The following is a 14,030-nucleotide window of genomic DNA, read 5'->3' as shown; positions in this document are numbered from 1 at the left end:
TGTGTGTGTGTGTGTGAGGGGGCGGGGGGTTATGCACACCAGTCCTGAAAAGCTTTCATGCTCAAAGCCAACACTCTTATCATTTTAAGTCACAGTTCCATTTCCAGCTTTTTGGTGGTTAATTGGAGATGAGTCTCACAAACTTTCCTTCCCAGGCTGGTTTCAAACTGTGATCCTCAGAGTTCAACCTCATCAGAAGCTATGATTACAGGCATGAGCCACTGGTACTAGACATTATTCTTATTTCTATCTTATGACTTTACAAACAAGTATAACTCAACAGTATCATACTTTCTTCCTTTTGGCCTCAATAAATTATTATTAATTAATCAAAACAGACCTAAAAACCACACAGTAAGCTACAAAGCACTATAAGAAATGTACTTTATTTCCATTCAGAAAATTGGTACCACTTTGGGTTAAGTACAAAACTACAATATATGTTAATGTTTCAAACAATAAATTTCTTAATGTAGCAGTACATTTTATTTATTTTTGTTGGTCGTGGGCCTTTGAAATCAGGGCCTGGGCACTGTCCTTAGACTTTCTCAAGGCAAGTGCTCTACACTTGAGCCACAGCACCTCTTTTAGCTTTTTCTGTATATGTGGTACCAAGGAATCAAACCCAAGGCTTCATGCATGCTAGGCAAGCACTCTACCAATAAGCCACCTTCCCATCCCATAGCAGTACATTCTAAAACAAGTTTTTGGTTTTTTTTCTTAAGAAAACATAAAACACATTAATTTTTTGTATGTGCAGCAGTACCTCAGCTGTAACCCTGGGCCTTGTGCTCTTGCTCATCTTGCTTGCTCACAGCTGGTACTCTACCACTGAAATCCTCTGATCTCAGCCTCCTGAGTAGCTAGGCTTACAGATTCCTAGCTCTATCCAGTATTAAATCCAGTGTCGACTATGAAAACACCCTGTGATAATGTTCACTGCAGACACAACTTACCAGATTCATCTATGTCTGCATCTTCATCCCACTCCTGAAATGCACGACTTTCATCTTTCCTATTCTTCACCCACTCCTCATCAGGTTCGGTATCAAGTTCAGTGGCAGGACCACAATACCAGTCACCTATCAATGAAGAAACAAGGAGTAGTAAGATTAGGGTTCCTTCTATTACAAAAACCACAAACAGGTCGAGATTCCCTTCTTGAATATTTGTTTGTTAAACATGACATTTGAAATATGATGTAAAAATCAATGTTGATAAATTATTTAATTTAAAAAAAAAAAACACAAAAGGGCCAGGAGTTTGGCCTAGCAGTAGAGTGCTTGCCTAGCATGCATGAAGACCCAGGCTCAATTCCTCGGTACCATATACATAGAAAAAGCTAGAAATGGTGCTGTGGCTCAAGTCACAGAGTGCTAGCCTTGAGGAAAAAGCCCAAGGACAGTGCTCAGGCCCTGAATTCAAGCCCTAGGACTGGCAAAAAAAAAAAAAAAATTAAGAAAGAAAACATACACACACACACAAAACAAAATCTCACTAGTTTACAATAAAAATCTATGCATAAAAGCACTTGAGTGCTACATGATGAGAACAAGCTATTTTTAGGAATATTTAATGGTAGCTTTATAAAAAGAAGGAAGGGGAAAGAAGAGGAGGGGAATTCAAGTTCAAACATGCTACAAAGGAATTATGACTATATGAGTTCATTAATCAACAATTGATATATAGCTAAAATAAATCTTTCTAGAACTAAGGAAACAGAACTACAAAAACTAAGAATAATGTGTAACATACCTATTATGCATCTACTTTTCATACAAAAAGTTTTTCACTTTTACCTTTTACAGAGATAATTTTAATGGCTATAATACCTTTTCTAAGAGAAATAACGATCATTATCCTACATGAAATTTTAAAAATCACTGAATCATAATCTGACTTTGTAACCAGTTTGTACAACCATTTAATAACAATATTTTAAAATCACTGAAAATAACCTTTCTTCCTACTGTGGCTTTACAATTACTACAGCAATAACCTAGGTGGTGGCAGCAATGAACAAAAGGAATATGACTCCCCATTTCTGTACTAAGGAAGCGATTCAGAAGTTAGAAGGAAAGAGACTAAAGTAAACTGAAACCACACATGTAAAAATCCTGAAGAACACACTGTAATAACTAAATTACCTTGTTGTGAATGACAATGAAGAATTTAAAAAATTCCTATCGTAAGGCCTACGTCAGGCTTCTCAGACTGCTCCCTGACATTCTGGAGCTGCTGGGTCTTGATGTAAGTACTGACCTGCAGATAGCAAGGTGCTTTTTAGCAGCAACCTTGGCCTTTATCGACTAGACGCTAGTGTGGTATTCAAAGATGGGTCCAATGAATGCTGCCTACATTTCAGGTGGCCCCAAGAGGGGGACAAAAGCAACCAAAACAAGTACCATAAACATAAAACATCTCTGTTGGAACTTTTGGTTTAAATACACTAAAGGCACAAAAGGCATTATTTTAGATTTGGGTGACTTCATGAAAGTTGGCAGAGCTCTATCACATCTGATGACATCAATATCAAATCATTAGCTAATTCTGTATTTTTCTTAATAATGCTTTATTATAAAGAACTGAACAAAAACTATTAGACACATTCATATTCTGCCACATAAAAATAATTCTCAGTATTTGGGCTATTCATCTACTCAATACTTGAAAGACCATCACTTGAAAATATTAAATATCTAACACGAGTTTATTTTAAAAGTGCTACAGTTGCCTACGGTGGCAGGACTCTAACAGATCCTAGCACTTGGGAGACTAGACTATGACAGGAGGGTGTCAGTTTAGGTACCAGCTAAGCAAAGTAGTGCGCACCCATCTTCCTGTCAAAATACAACCAAAGTGCTACATAGTATCCTACCAAAAACCAAAGCCCATATGGAAAAAAATAATGTGAGAAGACATATTTCCATGTTAAAGTGAGCCATAGCAGGAAACTATGGGGAAAAAAATTAACGTGATGGAAAAAGAGGTATAGCTCAAATGGGAGAGTGCCAGCCATGAGCAAAAAAGCAAGTGAGAACTTGAGGGTCTTGAGTTCAAATTCTGGTATCAGTATTCACACGCATGCACACACACATGCATGCACACACACATACACACACAAAATTAACTTTGACTATTTGAAAAGACTTGATTTAGTGACAAAAATGAATAGATCATATTATTGTATTCATAATCACATGCCATTACTGCAGTATACATTCATGGAAAGAATAAAAGTAATTTACCACAGTGAAATTGTGATTTAGAGAAATGATACATTATCAGTTACATAAAAAGATAGGGGGCCAGGAGTGTGGCCTAGTGGTAGAGTGCTTGCCTAGCATGCACAAGGCCCTGGGTTCAATTCCTTGGTACCACATACACAAAAAAAGCTGAAGTGGCACTGTGGCTCAAGTAGCAGAGCACTAGCCTTGAGCAAAGAATGTCCAAGGACAGTGCCCAGACTCTGAGTTCAAGCCCCCAGACTGGCAAAAAAAAAAAAGAGAGAGATGTTTTAAAGACAAAACAGTTATTTTGAGCTGTGACCCTCCCCCCCAAAAAAAGCCACAATGATATCTCATCTTCATATTCTACAGAACGTATTCTGTTTTTTAAAATATTCACCTAATTAGTTTTTTCTATAAAAATGCAGTATAATCAATGTGAGTGTACATATTACCTATCCCCAACAATTAATAACATTTTGCCAGTATTTCTGGCATCTTCTCCCCCAACTAGTTTTTCCTAATAAAATTAAAGGAATGCTAGACACATATACTTCAGCACTGCTGGCTTTTCCACACCAGGGATAAACTATGAAATCTACTTTTTAGTCCAGTTCTGTTTCCTTCCCTGACATTACTTATAAACAGCTGTGAATATTCATCTAAAAAAATAGTCTAAAGTACTTTTTTAATAAATCACAGTCACTTGTACCTACCTCTGGCCCAATGAACAGGATAAAGATGCTTCCAAAGCGATCCAGTTTTTGCCAGCTGAGACCATTTAGTGCTGACTTGACTACATCGACATAATTCTTGAGGGTTGAGATAACTGAAAATTGACAGCATTACCTCAGGAGGAAGATGGGTTATACCTGTGGAGTGCTCTGAGACTTCTGCTTCTGAAATAAAAAAGAAAAGCTTTAGCAGTAAAGGTTACAAGAGCAAATGCAATAAGAAATTACAACCATATTTCTATAAGCAAAGTCCAGTGCCTGAAGTTAATTCCTTCCTGCTTGCAAGATGTGAAAAGGAAGTAGCATGTATTAGAGGTAACATGGGGATGTTAAACTTGTTAAGAACCTGCAGGGTTAAACTATCATGGCCTACATCATACTTCATCAGTGTGAACTACAGCAATGACTAGCTTCCTTTTACAAAGGCATCACAGGCACGCACACACAAAACAATACTCACTTTGTAGCCTAAGTGGCATCATTAGAAAAAGAAGCCAAACAGGTTAAACAGCTTTTAAATCAACAAGTGAGGAGTCAGCCAAATTATGAGATCATGAAGACATTTTTAATGACACAATCTCACACAGCCCTCTCTAACTATGCATTATGACTCCCAACAGAATGTTTCTTGAGTTCCCTTTGATTTGCACATTCATCCTAAAAGGTCTGTGAAATCTGACTTCATTAGCCTGTACATACCTTAGCCAGTTGAAATAACATAACCATTTCTGACATATCAATAAAGACAATTTTTGTCAGAATCTACTGTAGATAAATCAATGAATACACAATTTTCAATAAGCTATTATTTCTGTAACAATTTTGAGAAAACAGTGCTGCAAAGAATATAAAACAAAGAAACTATCTTTCTAAAATACTGTGAAGAATTTGAGTACCCTACATATTTGGTTTGTCTTCACAAAGCAACTTAAATATAGAAAAGGTATAAACACGTTACTTTAAACTGTATTTTAAAATTCCACATACTTAAACATAATGCAGCTATAATCTACTTTGAAGCAAGGGGAAAACCAAATGCAGTAACTCTGTGATGCTTTTAAATTCCATATTATAGTTAAAATTAAGCAAGACACAACAGGTCTTAGCTTGGTATGTAAGGTAAAAGCTATACCGCAGAGTGCAGCTTACAAGCTTTATAGGTTTAATCATAGCTTACCTTATATAATAATCCTTTCAACATCAACCTAACTACTTTGCTAAAGAAAGTATGAGAAAAGGACCAATTTCAAAAAACTGTGTGCTATTTTAATACTACTACTCCTCACCATCAACAAGAAGCCAGAGAATTTCTACTGGTCTAAGGCTGTCAACTTTCTTTTAGTGCAGTTTTAAAAAGGAAAGCTAATGAGATAAATAAGAATAAAAAAAAAAGTCTACTAAGAAAAAAGTCAGGAATCTTTTAGGTATATTTCTCATTCATCTTCTCAAAGCACAAGTACACAGTACAACTTTGCCTTTCCTACTTACTATCTGGAGTATTCCTAGATATAAACAGAAAGACTGATGAACAGGAAAGGGTAAAAATAAAACTACAAATGCCCTTTAACAGAGAAGAATTATATACCAAAGAACCCACTGTAAGGTAAATATGTCGAAGAAAAAAACACATCCAATCTATTCAACATCATAGGTGCACAACACCGTATACTGTAAGTTATTAGTTGCTCTCTCTGGCACTTACATGGCTGACTGCAATGAGTCAAGGTGACTGCCGAGCATTGCAAGACAGTACTACATAGCATATAACTAGCCCATGAAAAGACCCATTACTTTTAAGCCATTAGAAAGTTTAAAAATGTGCACATATAGGAACTCTGAGTATAAACTTAAGTGACTTTGAAAACTGACAAAACAATACAAGGAAAGACAAAAGCAGACAATGTAGCCAATGGAGCTCAAAAAGATGTGGACTTCAAGGCAGGTGCTGGTGGCTCAGCTCTGTAATCTTAGCTTCTCTGGAGGCTGGGATTTAAGGATCACTGTTCAGAGTCAGCCCTGCAGGAAAGCCCCTGAGATTCTCATCTCCAATTAACTGACAAAAAAGGCCAGAAGTAGAGCTGTGCTTCAAGTTGGAGAGTGCTAGACTTGAGTAAAAGGAGTGCCCCAAAACAGTGCCCAAACCCTGACTTCAAGCCCTAGGACCAGCACAAAAAAAAAAAAAAAAAAAAGACACTAGAGTGCTCTGAACATAAAAGTTTCTCAATTTTGATTAGTTACAGTGATCATTTTAATTATTGTGTACACATGAATTCATTCACAAAACTCTTGCATACCTACCCACATAAATAAACAAGACATTAGATTATCACAAAACACTGGATTCTAAAGTAGAAAATACTGTCCTCGATTACTTTTGTAAGTGAAAACAACTTCAAATGACAAACCTGACAAATTATTCCTCAAGTACCCCTGAACTAAGAAATTGTTAAATAGACAAATAAATAAATCTCACCTCTATCTGATTTTTCATCCACAGAATATTTGAAAAACTTCTGTCGCTCTTCAGCTTGATTCCATAGGCTAAGACCTCTAAGCAACTCTGCAGTATCCTTCTGAGAACAGTGTTGTGCAATCACTTTCTTTTTAATATCTTTAAGTTCTTCATAGGTAAAATACTCCATTAACATGGGCTGAAAAACCTTAAGTGAGCAAAATATTCACAATAATATTCCATAACCCTTAAATTATGAAAAGTTCAAGTATAGTATTATGGATATTCCCAAGAGATAAAAATTTTACATATTATCAGTTAGTTTATGCCAAAATTGCAAAGAATATCACCAAAATGTTCTTCCTCAATGATGTCTCCAATTAATAAGTCAGATCCTAAACATTTTAAAGCATCAGGACAAGATCTGTCTGTCAAAATTTATCAAACACTCCTAATCATTCTCTTGCTAGACGTTTATGTCAGTTAACTTCCTTCTTATAATAGGTAACTGAATTCTACCTCAACAGGCCCTCTACCACAAATGAAAATGATACCCAGTGTACTGACCACAGAAGTCACAACCCTTTTGAGATCCTGAACTATTTCAACATTGTCTCTTGATTCTGGAGATGTTTACTTGATATATTATTCTAGTGTGGTAGTGTGGAGATTTCTTCTTAGTAACTGGCAGGTAGTCCCAACATCTAATTAATAAAATTATAACCTTCAAAGTTTGAACCAAAGCTTTTATTGTTGTTTTTAGTTTTACTGATAATCCTGATGTGTATCACAGGTTTAAAATACTGCTCTACTGACTGACTTAAATGTCTTCTCTATATTACAATGACTTAAAGAACCTTGAAAAAATAACCATATCCACCTGACTTAATTGGTCTGAAAATATGTTAAGAAACAGCAGATTCTCTCATTATTCTGAGAAAGTGAAAACACAGTTGGGAATCACTGTTCAAAGTCAGCCTGGACATAAAAAGACCAGAGACTTACCTCCAATTAACACCTAGAAAATGGGAAGTAGGGCTTGGTTCAAGGGTAGGGCGGTAGCCTAGAGCTGAAGATCTCAGGGACACTGCCCAGGCCCAGGGGTAGGGTAGTAGCCTTGAGTTGAAGAGCTCAGTGACAGTGCCCAGGCTGAGTTCAAGTCCCATGACCCACAAAAAAAAAAAAGACTAAAAGTTCTTTTGGTTTAATGTTCAGGAAATATTTAAAGATTTATAGAACCATCTAAAGATTTTTAAAAGGGAAGAGCTCAGGGACAATGCCTAGGCCCAGTGATAAGACAATAGCCTTGAGCTGAAAGCTAAAGAGCTCAGGGACAGCGCTCAGGTAGACTTCAAGCTCCAAGACCCACAAAAAAAAAAAAAAAAAAAAAAAAAAAAAAGTAATGTACTCACTACCTTATGGATGTAACTGTAACCCCTGTATACATCACCCTGACAATAAAAGAAAATTTAAAAAAAAAAAAAGCACTAGGCAACAAGATGACATAGAAAGTTGGCAACAATGACACCGGGTGTGATAGCTCATGCCTGTAATACTAGCTACTCAGAAGTCTGAGATCAGAGGATCAAGGTTCAAAGCCAGCCTGGCCACAAAAGGACCTGAGACTTATCTCCAATTAACCTCTAGAAAACAGGAACTGGGGCTTGGATCAAGAATAGGGCAGCAGCCTTGAGCTGAAAGCTGAAGAGCTCAGGGACAGTGCCCAGGCCAAGTTCAAGCCCACAACCCACCAAAAAAAAAAAAAAAAAAAAGTTGATAGCAATGACATCAACACATGGTAATACATATTTCTTAAGTAAATAAAATTTAATTATTCATTTAGTCAGAACAACATTCAGACAACTGGAGGCTTCTTTCCAGCAATACCTCCTCTGCCTCCTTTGGTATTTAAAATTTGTATAAGTCTAAAGAAATCATAATGAGGAAAAATTATTACCTCTTCCTCTTCTTTCATGTGAGGAAGAAAATCTCTTGTAAAAGCCTCCAATCTCTCCTTCAGCTGTTTGGCATAATTTAACTGCTCATATTCATTCTAAAAACAAAAACCCAAAAATGTGTATTATTAGGAAAGCTTTGCTTCGTTATTTACATTGTACCTGACCCCAGGAACATTTTCAGTTTAAAATCCAAAATAAAACCTTAGAACGAAACAGATGTATAAGATGTCTTTGGGAATATGGGTACAGGTCAGTCACAGAGTTTCCTAGGATCCTAAATTCAACTCTCAGTATTAGGGTAAAAAAAATCTAAAACCAATAAACTTTGGACTTCTTTAGTGACTTTACTCCTTTTTTTCAAAAAATTTAAAAATTAGAATTGAGTGCCAGTGACTCAGTGCTATAATCACAAAACTGAGATATTGAGAATCAAGGTTCAAAACCAACACAGGCAGAAAAGTCCTCAAGAGTCTGTCTCTAATTAATGAGTAAGGTATTGGATAAAGGTATGGCTCAAGTGGCTGCTGCAGGAAAACCAAACAAAAGCACAGGAAGGCCCTAAGTTCAAGTCCCAGAACCAGCACATAACACACACAACAAACAACAAAATCTGATCAAATTCCTCACCATTACCCCTTAATTTTTTTTACCGCTGTGGACTGCCTACAGACAAAGTCCTGTAACAAGAATCCTCCTGGCTTTGACTAAGGTAATTTTCAACCACTGACTTTTATCTTGCTCCCCAGCTATAAGCTCCTACTTGTTTTAGTTGAACTTAGCATTACTTAGCATTAAGCTGGATCTCTTTTATTGATTGTAAGCCTCTATTACATCTTGAATAGTCTTCCTAGCCATCATAAACCAGTCGAATAGTGTTACTTTTCTTTAACAGTATTTACTAGAAACTGCTCACAAATTTTGCCAATGACACACAGAAAATGGCACAATTTTGCTTAGTTTTGCAACTCACCTTCACATTCTTTAGTCCCTTTTCAAAGAGGCTAAGCATCTCAGAGAGTTTATTGTCAGAATGTACATTATAAATGGTCTGGCTGCGTTGCTGAAGCAAGCCAATAATGTATTCATTTTCAATCTGTTCATGCATTTTGAACTCCTTGAAAGTAGCATACAGGGACTGCAGAAGAGCACGGAAATCATTGTTGTTGGAAAAGTTGGTTTTAGAAAGCTGAGTAAAAAAATGTAAAAAGAAAGGCATAATAAATAAATGCAAACAATGTACCAATAAGGAACATTCAAATGCATTACTCTTTTGTACAATGTTATTTCCCTTACACTTGATTATATTAAAGTACAGACAAAGAAAATTCAAAAATTAACAAGCTGTAATTATATAACAAAAAATATATGTTAGGCCAGGAAAATGCGTTCTGAAGGAATTTGCATTCTGAAGAACTTGGTAACAGAAAAATAGATGTCACGTCTTTTAACTAAAATTATTCTGTAGGTATAAAAAATACAAGCAGGCATATCAGAGATATATGTAAACATTAGAGTTAAGTTCAGATCATGTAATTTTTTGTTCAAATATCCAAAAGCAGTCTACTACAGTTTAAATTTTAATTAGCAAGATGAGACTGACCTGTTCTAAAAGTACAGAATACTGAACAGTAGCCAGGTGCAGTGGCTTATGCCTATAATCCTAGCTACTCAGGAAGCTGAGATCTGATTATTTTGGTTCAAAACCAGCCCAGGCACTAAAAAGGGCACTAAAAAGTTTGTAACACTCTTATTTCCAATTAATCAACAGAAAACGGGAAGTGGCACTGTATCTCAAGGGGTAGGGCAGTAGCTTGAGCTTAAAAAGCTCAGGAACAATGCCCAAGCCCAGAGGTTTAAGTCCTACAACTGACCAAAAAAAAAAAAAAAAGGAAAACTAAGTTGTTAGATCATTACTACACAGTTTAAGGGAATTATTTTTTAAGGCAATTTATATAAATACCTAATGGCTTACATAATAAACTATTTATCTGGCTGGAAACACTGCAGCAGTGCAATGCAGGAACCTAGAAGCCTAGTCTAGCAGAGCATGATTCCATAAATCCACTTGAAAAAAAGATGCCAGTCAATTAAAAAAACAAACGTGGGACTATGCACTCATTGCTCATGCCTGTAATCCTAGCTACTCAGAATGTTGAGATCTGAGGATCATGATTCCAAGTCAGCCCAAGCAAGTAAAGTCTGCAAGACTCTTTATCTCCAGTTAACCAGCAAAAGGCCAGAAGTTGAGCTGTGGCTCAGTGGTAAGAGCTACAGCCTTGAGTGGAAAAAGCCAAGTGAGAGTTAGAGGCCTCAGTACTGCCCCTCCCCCCAACATGCACACAAAAGGAGAAACACATCACTTTCTCTTAATCTTGCTACTAAAGAACAAAAAACGTCCATTCCAACTCAATGCTAAATTTCTACTTAGTACTGAATTACTTCCTAATATTTTAAAATTTATTAAAAATATTGCTTCAAGCTCAAAATAGTATTAAAATCCTTCATTACTTACATCAAATCTACTTTTTTTTTTTTTTTTTTTGTCGGTTGTAGGACTTCAACTCTGGGCCTGGGTGCTGTCCCTGAGCTCTTTAGCTCAAGGCTACCACCCTACCCCTTGGCCTGGGTGTTGTCCCTGAGCTCTTCAAGTTCAACGCTACTGGCCTACCCCTACTCCTTAAGCCATAGCACCACTTCCAGTTTTCTGGTGATTAACTGGAGAAGAGTCTCGAAGACTTTAGTGCCTGAGGCTGGCTACCACTCTCCTCAGATCTCAGCCTCCAGAGTAGCTAGGATTATAGGCGTGAGCCACTGTGTCCAGCATAAATCTACCCTTTTTGTACAAATGAATTTTTTCAAAAATCATTTTAAAGGAGAAATGATTAGATCAAGCACAACAGATAGCTAAATGAAATAGAAATGTTAACAGCAAAATTCCTAGATTGCTAAGGTCTGATCTAATATTTTTGAAATGAAGTATAATCTAAGCTATCTCATAAGCTTGTTCTCAGTAAGAATTTTGGTCTGATGACCAAATGTTGAAAAGATGACACATAATTTCTAAAGCAAAACTATCTTAGTGGACCTAAAAGGAACAACTAAATACATTCTACAAAAATCAGTATGTGTTTGCAGCACCTGGTAGCTCATACCTGTAATCCTAGTTACTCAAGAGGCTGGGATCTGAAGATAGCAGTTCAAAACCAGCCCTAGCACTAAAGACTGAGACTTTTATCTCCAACTAACCACTAGAAAACCAGATGCTGCTGAGACTCCAGGAATAGGGCAGTAGCTGCCCAGGCCTAGAGTTCAAGCCCAGGACCTGCTCCCCCCCCCAAAAAAAAATCAGTATGTGGACTGGGAGTGTAGCCTAGTGGTAGAGTGCTTGCCTAGCATGCACAAAGCCCTGGGTTCAATTCCTTGGTACCACATACACAGAAAAGTTTGGAAATGGCGCTGTGGCTCAAGTGGTAGAGCTCTAACCTTGAGAAAGCTCAAGGACAGTTCAAGCCCCAGGATTACTGGAAGAGGGGGTAGTATGCATTCACAGTAAGAGAACCAATCCTAGAGTCAAGAGTCCTAGGACTGGATCCATAGTAGCACTTATTTAGCTATGTAACCCTAGGTACATTACTGTTCTTCCTCAACATCTCAGTTTCTTGTTGGTGTTAAATGGGAATAAAGAATCTATACATGCCAGGCATGGTGGCTCACACCTATAATCTTAGCTACTCAGGAGACAAATTTGAGGATAGCGGTTCAAAGCTAGTCCAGCACTAAAGAAGAGATTTTTTTTTTTACTTTATTTTTATTTCATATATTTTTTATTGTAATTAATAGAAGGGTTACATTATATTCTCCAGATAGAGGGTACATTACTTCACATACATTGATACCCTTTCTCATGTCTTGGTCCCCTCCCCGTTTTCCTCCCCCCCACCCCCCCCCCCCCCGCCCCTCATCTTGTTTTCCCCACTTCCCTATCCAATTTCAAATAACCAAATACACATTTATCCAATATATCAGATAACAAAGTGAAATACTGTAACAATATGAGATAACCAAGGGACAGCAAAAGAGATGAGAGATAACATAGTACATTAAGGACAACAATCACTCATTATATGGCTTTTGTTTTTATATCCAAGAAGTCAAGAAGGAGAGATTCTTATCACCAATTAATCACTAGAAAACAGGAAGTGGTACTGTAGTTCCAGTAGTAGAGCTAGCCTTGAGCTGAAGAGCTCAGAGACAGTGCCCAAGCCCAATGACTACCCCACCCCCCACCACACGCACAAGAATCTATACACATTAATATGGTTATGCAGCACTTAGGAATTGGCTACCATTATTCTGAAAATTAGACATTGGATAAATTCATGCATTTCTGACTCCATTCAAATATTTACTGAGCAATTATGAGCCAAGGCACTGTTTCTAGCATTTTGAAGTACATTGAATAAAATGAAGATTGCTGCCTTTATGAATTTTATGGTCTAGTGAAGAGAAGACAATGAGTCATGTGTAAATCATCTTACAGCAAGATTTCACACAGTAAATATTCCAACTTTTTACAGGGTACTTGCTAAGTAGAAACTACTTAGCTGTTGTAACACAAAAGCAGTGAGACAATAAGTAAACATATACCTGTGCTGTATTTCCATAAAACTTGGAATTTAAGGATAATGGAATTTGAACATTCATGTAACTTTAAAAAATCTGTTGTTGGGCTTAAAATCAGGGCCTGGATGTTATCCCTGAGATTTTTTGCTCAAGTCTAAAACTGTACCACTTTGAGCCACAGCGCCACTTCTAGTTTTCTGTGGTTAACTGGAGGCAGGAGTTTCATGGACTCTTCTGCTTCTGCTGGCTTTGAACCACGATCCTCAGATCTCAGCTTCCTGAGTAATTACAATTACAGGCATGAGCCACTAGTGCCTAGCTTTCCATGGAATTTTCAAATATCAAAATATTATTTTAACAACTATGTAACAATGAAAAAAAAATAAAAACAATATGCAGGGCAGATCTGATTAAACTCATGTTATAGATTTCAAGAATCCTAATTAATGTCACACTAGACTCAACAAAATTTATTAGTGGCCAGTAGTTGTTATCATGTGTCATTTTACTTAATAATAATTTTTTTAAAAAACCTAAAAGTAGTCAGTAGAAATAACACAAGTTAAAAGTGCCAAAAGCATAATGCTCTCACATGAATTAAGGAAAATAACATTACAAATTAGCTACAAAAATGTCTATGCCATAGAGTCGATCATGAATAGTGGTTAAAAGCATTCTGGAACCAGATGGTAAAGTGACGCCGACAGCAAGTCACTAAATATCCCTTTAAGCCTACCTCACACTAAAAACCGTAGCTATTAGACAAGCACTCTACCACTAAGCTACATTCCCAGCCCTGATTGATTGTTTAATTAGGATACTTCTATTTGTATAATAACAATTAAAAAATGATACTTTCCAGAAAAAAAAAATAGCTACTCAAGACTGACAAAGATTCACAGTTTGAAGCTAACCTAGGCGGATGAATTCTAGATACTTTTTATTTCACTACCAAGCAAAAAGCTCAAACTGGAATATGGTGTAAGAATGACAGAATGACAGCAAGTGTTTAAAAAAAAAATTTTAAAAAAACACA

General features: G+C 36.7%; 1 protein-coding gene across 2 annotated transcripts in view; it reads right to left on the bottom strand.

The window, feature by feature from the left end:
* Positions 1–14,030, bottom strand: part of Fbxl5 (F-box and leucine rich repeat protein 5) — a 39,848-nt gene that overhangs the window by 18,586 nt on the left and 7,232 nt on the right. For both annotated transcript variants that reach the window (XM_090343811.1, XM_090343812.1), the window contains exons 2-6: positions 9,342–9,557; positions 8,371–8,466; positions 6,435–6,621; positions 3,944–4,126; positions 957–1,082 (exon numbers count right to left, since the gene is read on the bottom strand). In XM_090343811.1, coding sequence (XP_090199937.1) covers positions 957–1,082; positions 3,944–4,126; positions 6,435–6,621; positions 8,371–8,466; positions 9,342–9,557 — 808 coding nt within the window. The remainder of the gene's footprint in view (positions 1–956; positions 1,083–3,943; positions 4,127–6,434; positions 6,622–8,370; positions 8,467–9,341; positions 9,558–14,030) is intronic.

Source organism: Megascapheus bottae, chromosome 13 (genome assembly GCF_031878675.1).
Source record: "Megascapheus bottae isolate mThoBot1 chromosome 13, mThoBot2.hap1, whole genome shotgun sequence".
Classification (NCBI taxonomy): Eukaryota; Metazoa; Chordata; class Mammalia; order Rodentia; family Geomyidae; genus Megascapheus; species Megascapheus bottae.
The sequence above is the reverse complement of the archived record's forward strand: the minus strand, read 5'-3'. Positions and strand labels throughout refer to the sequence as shown.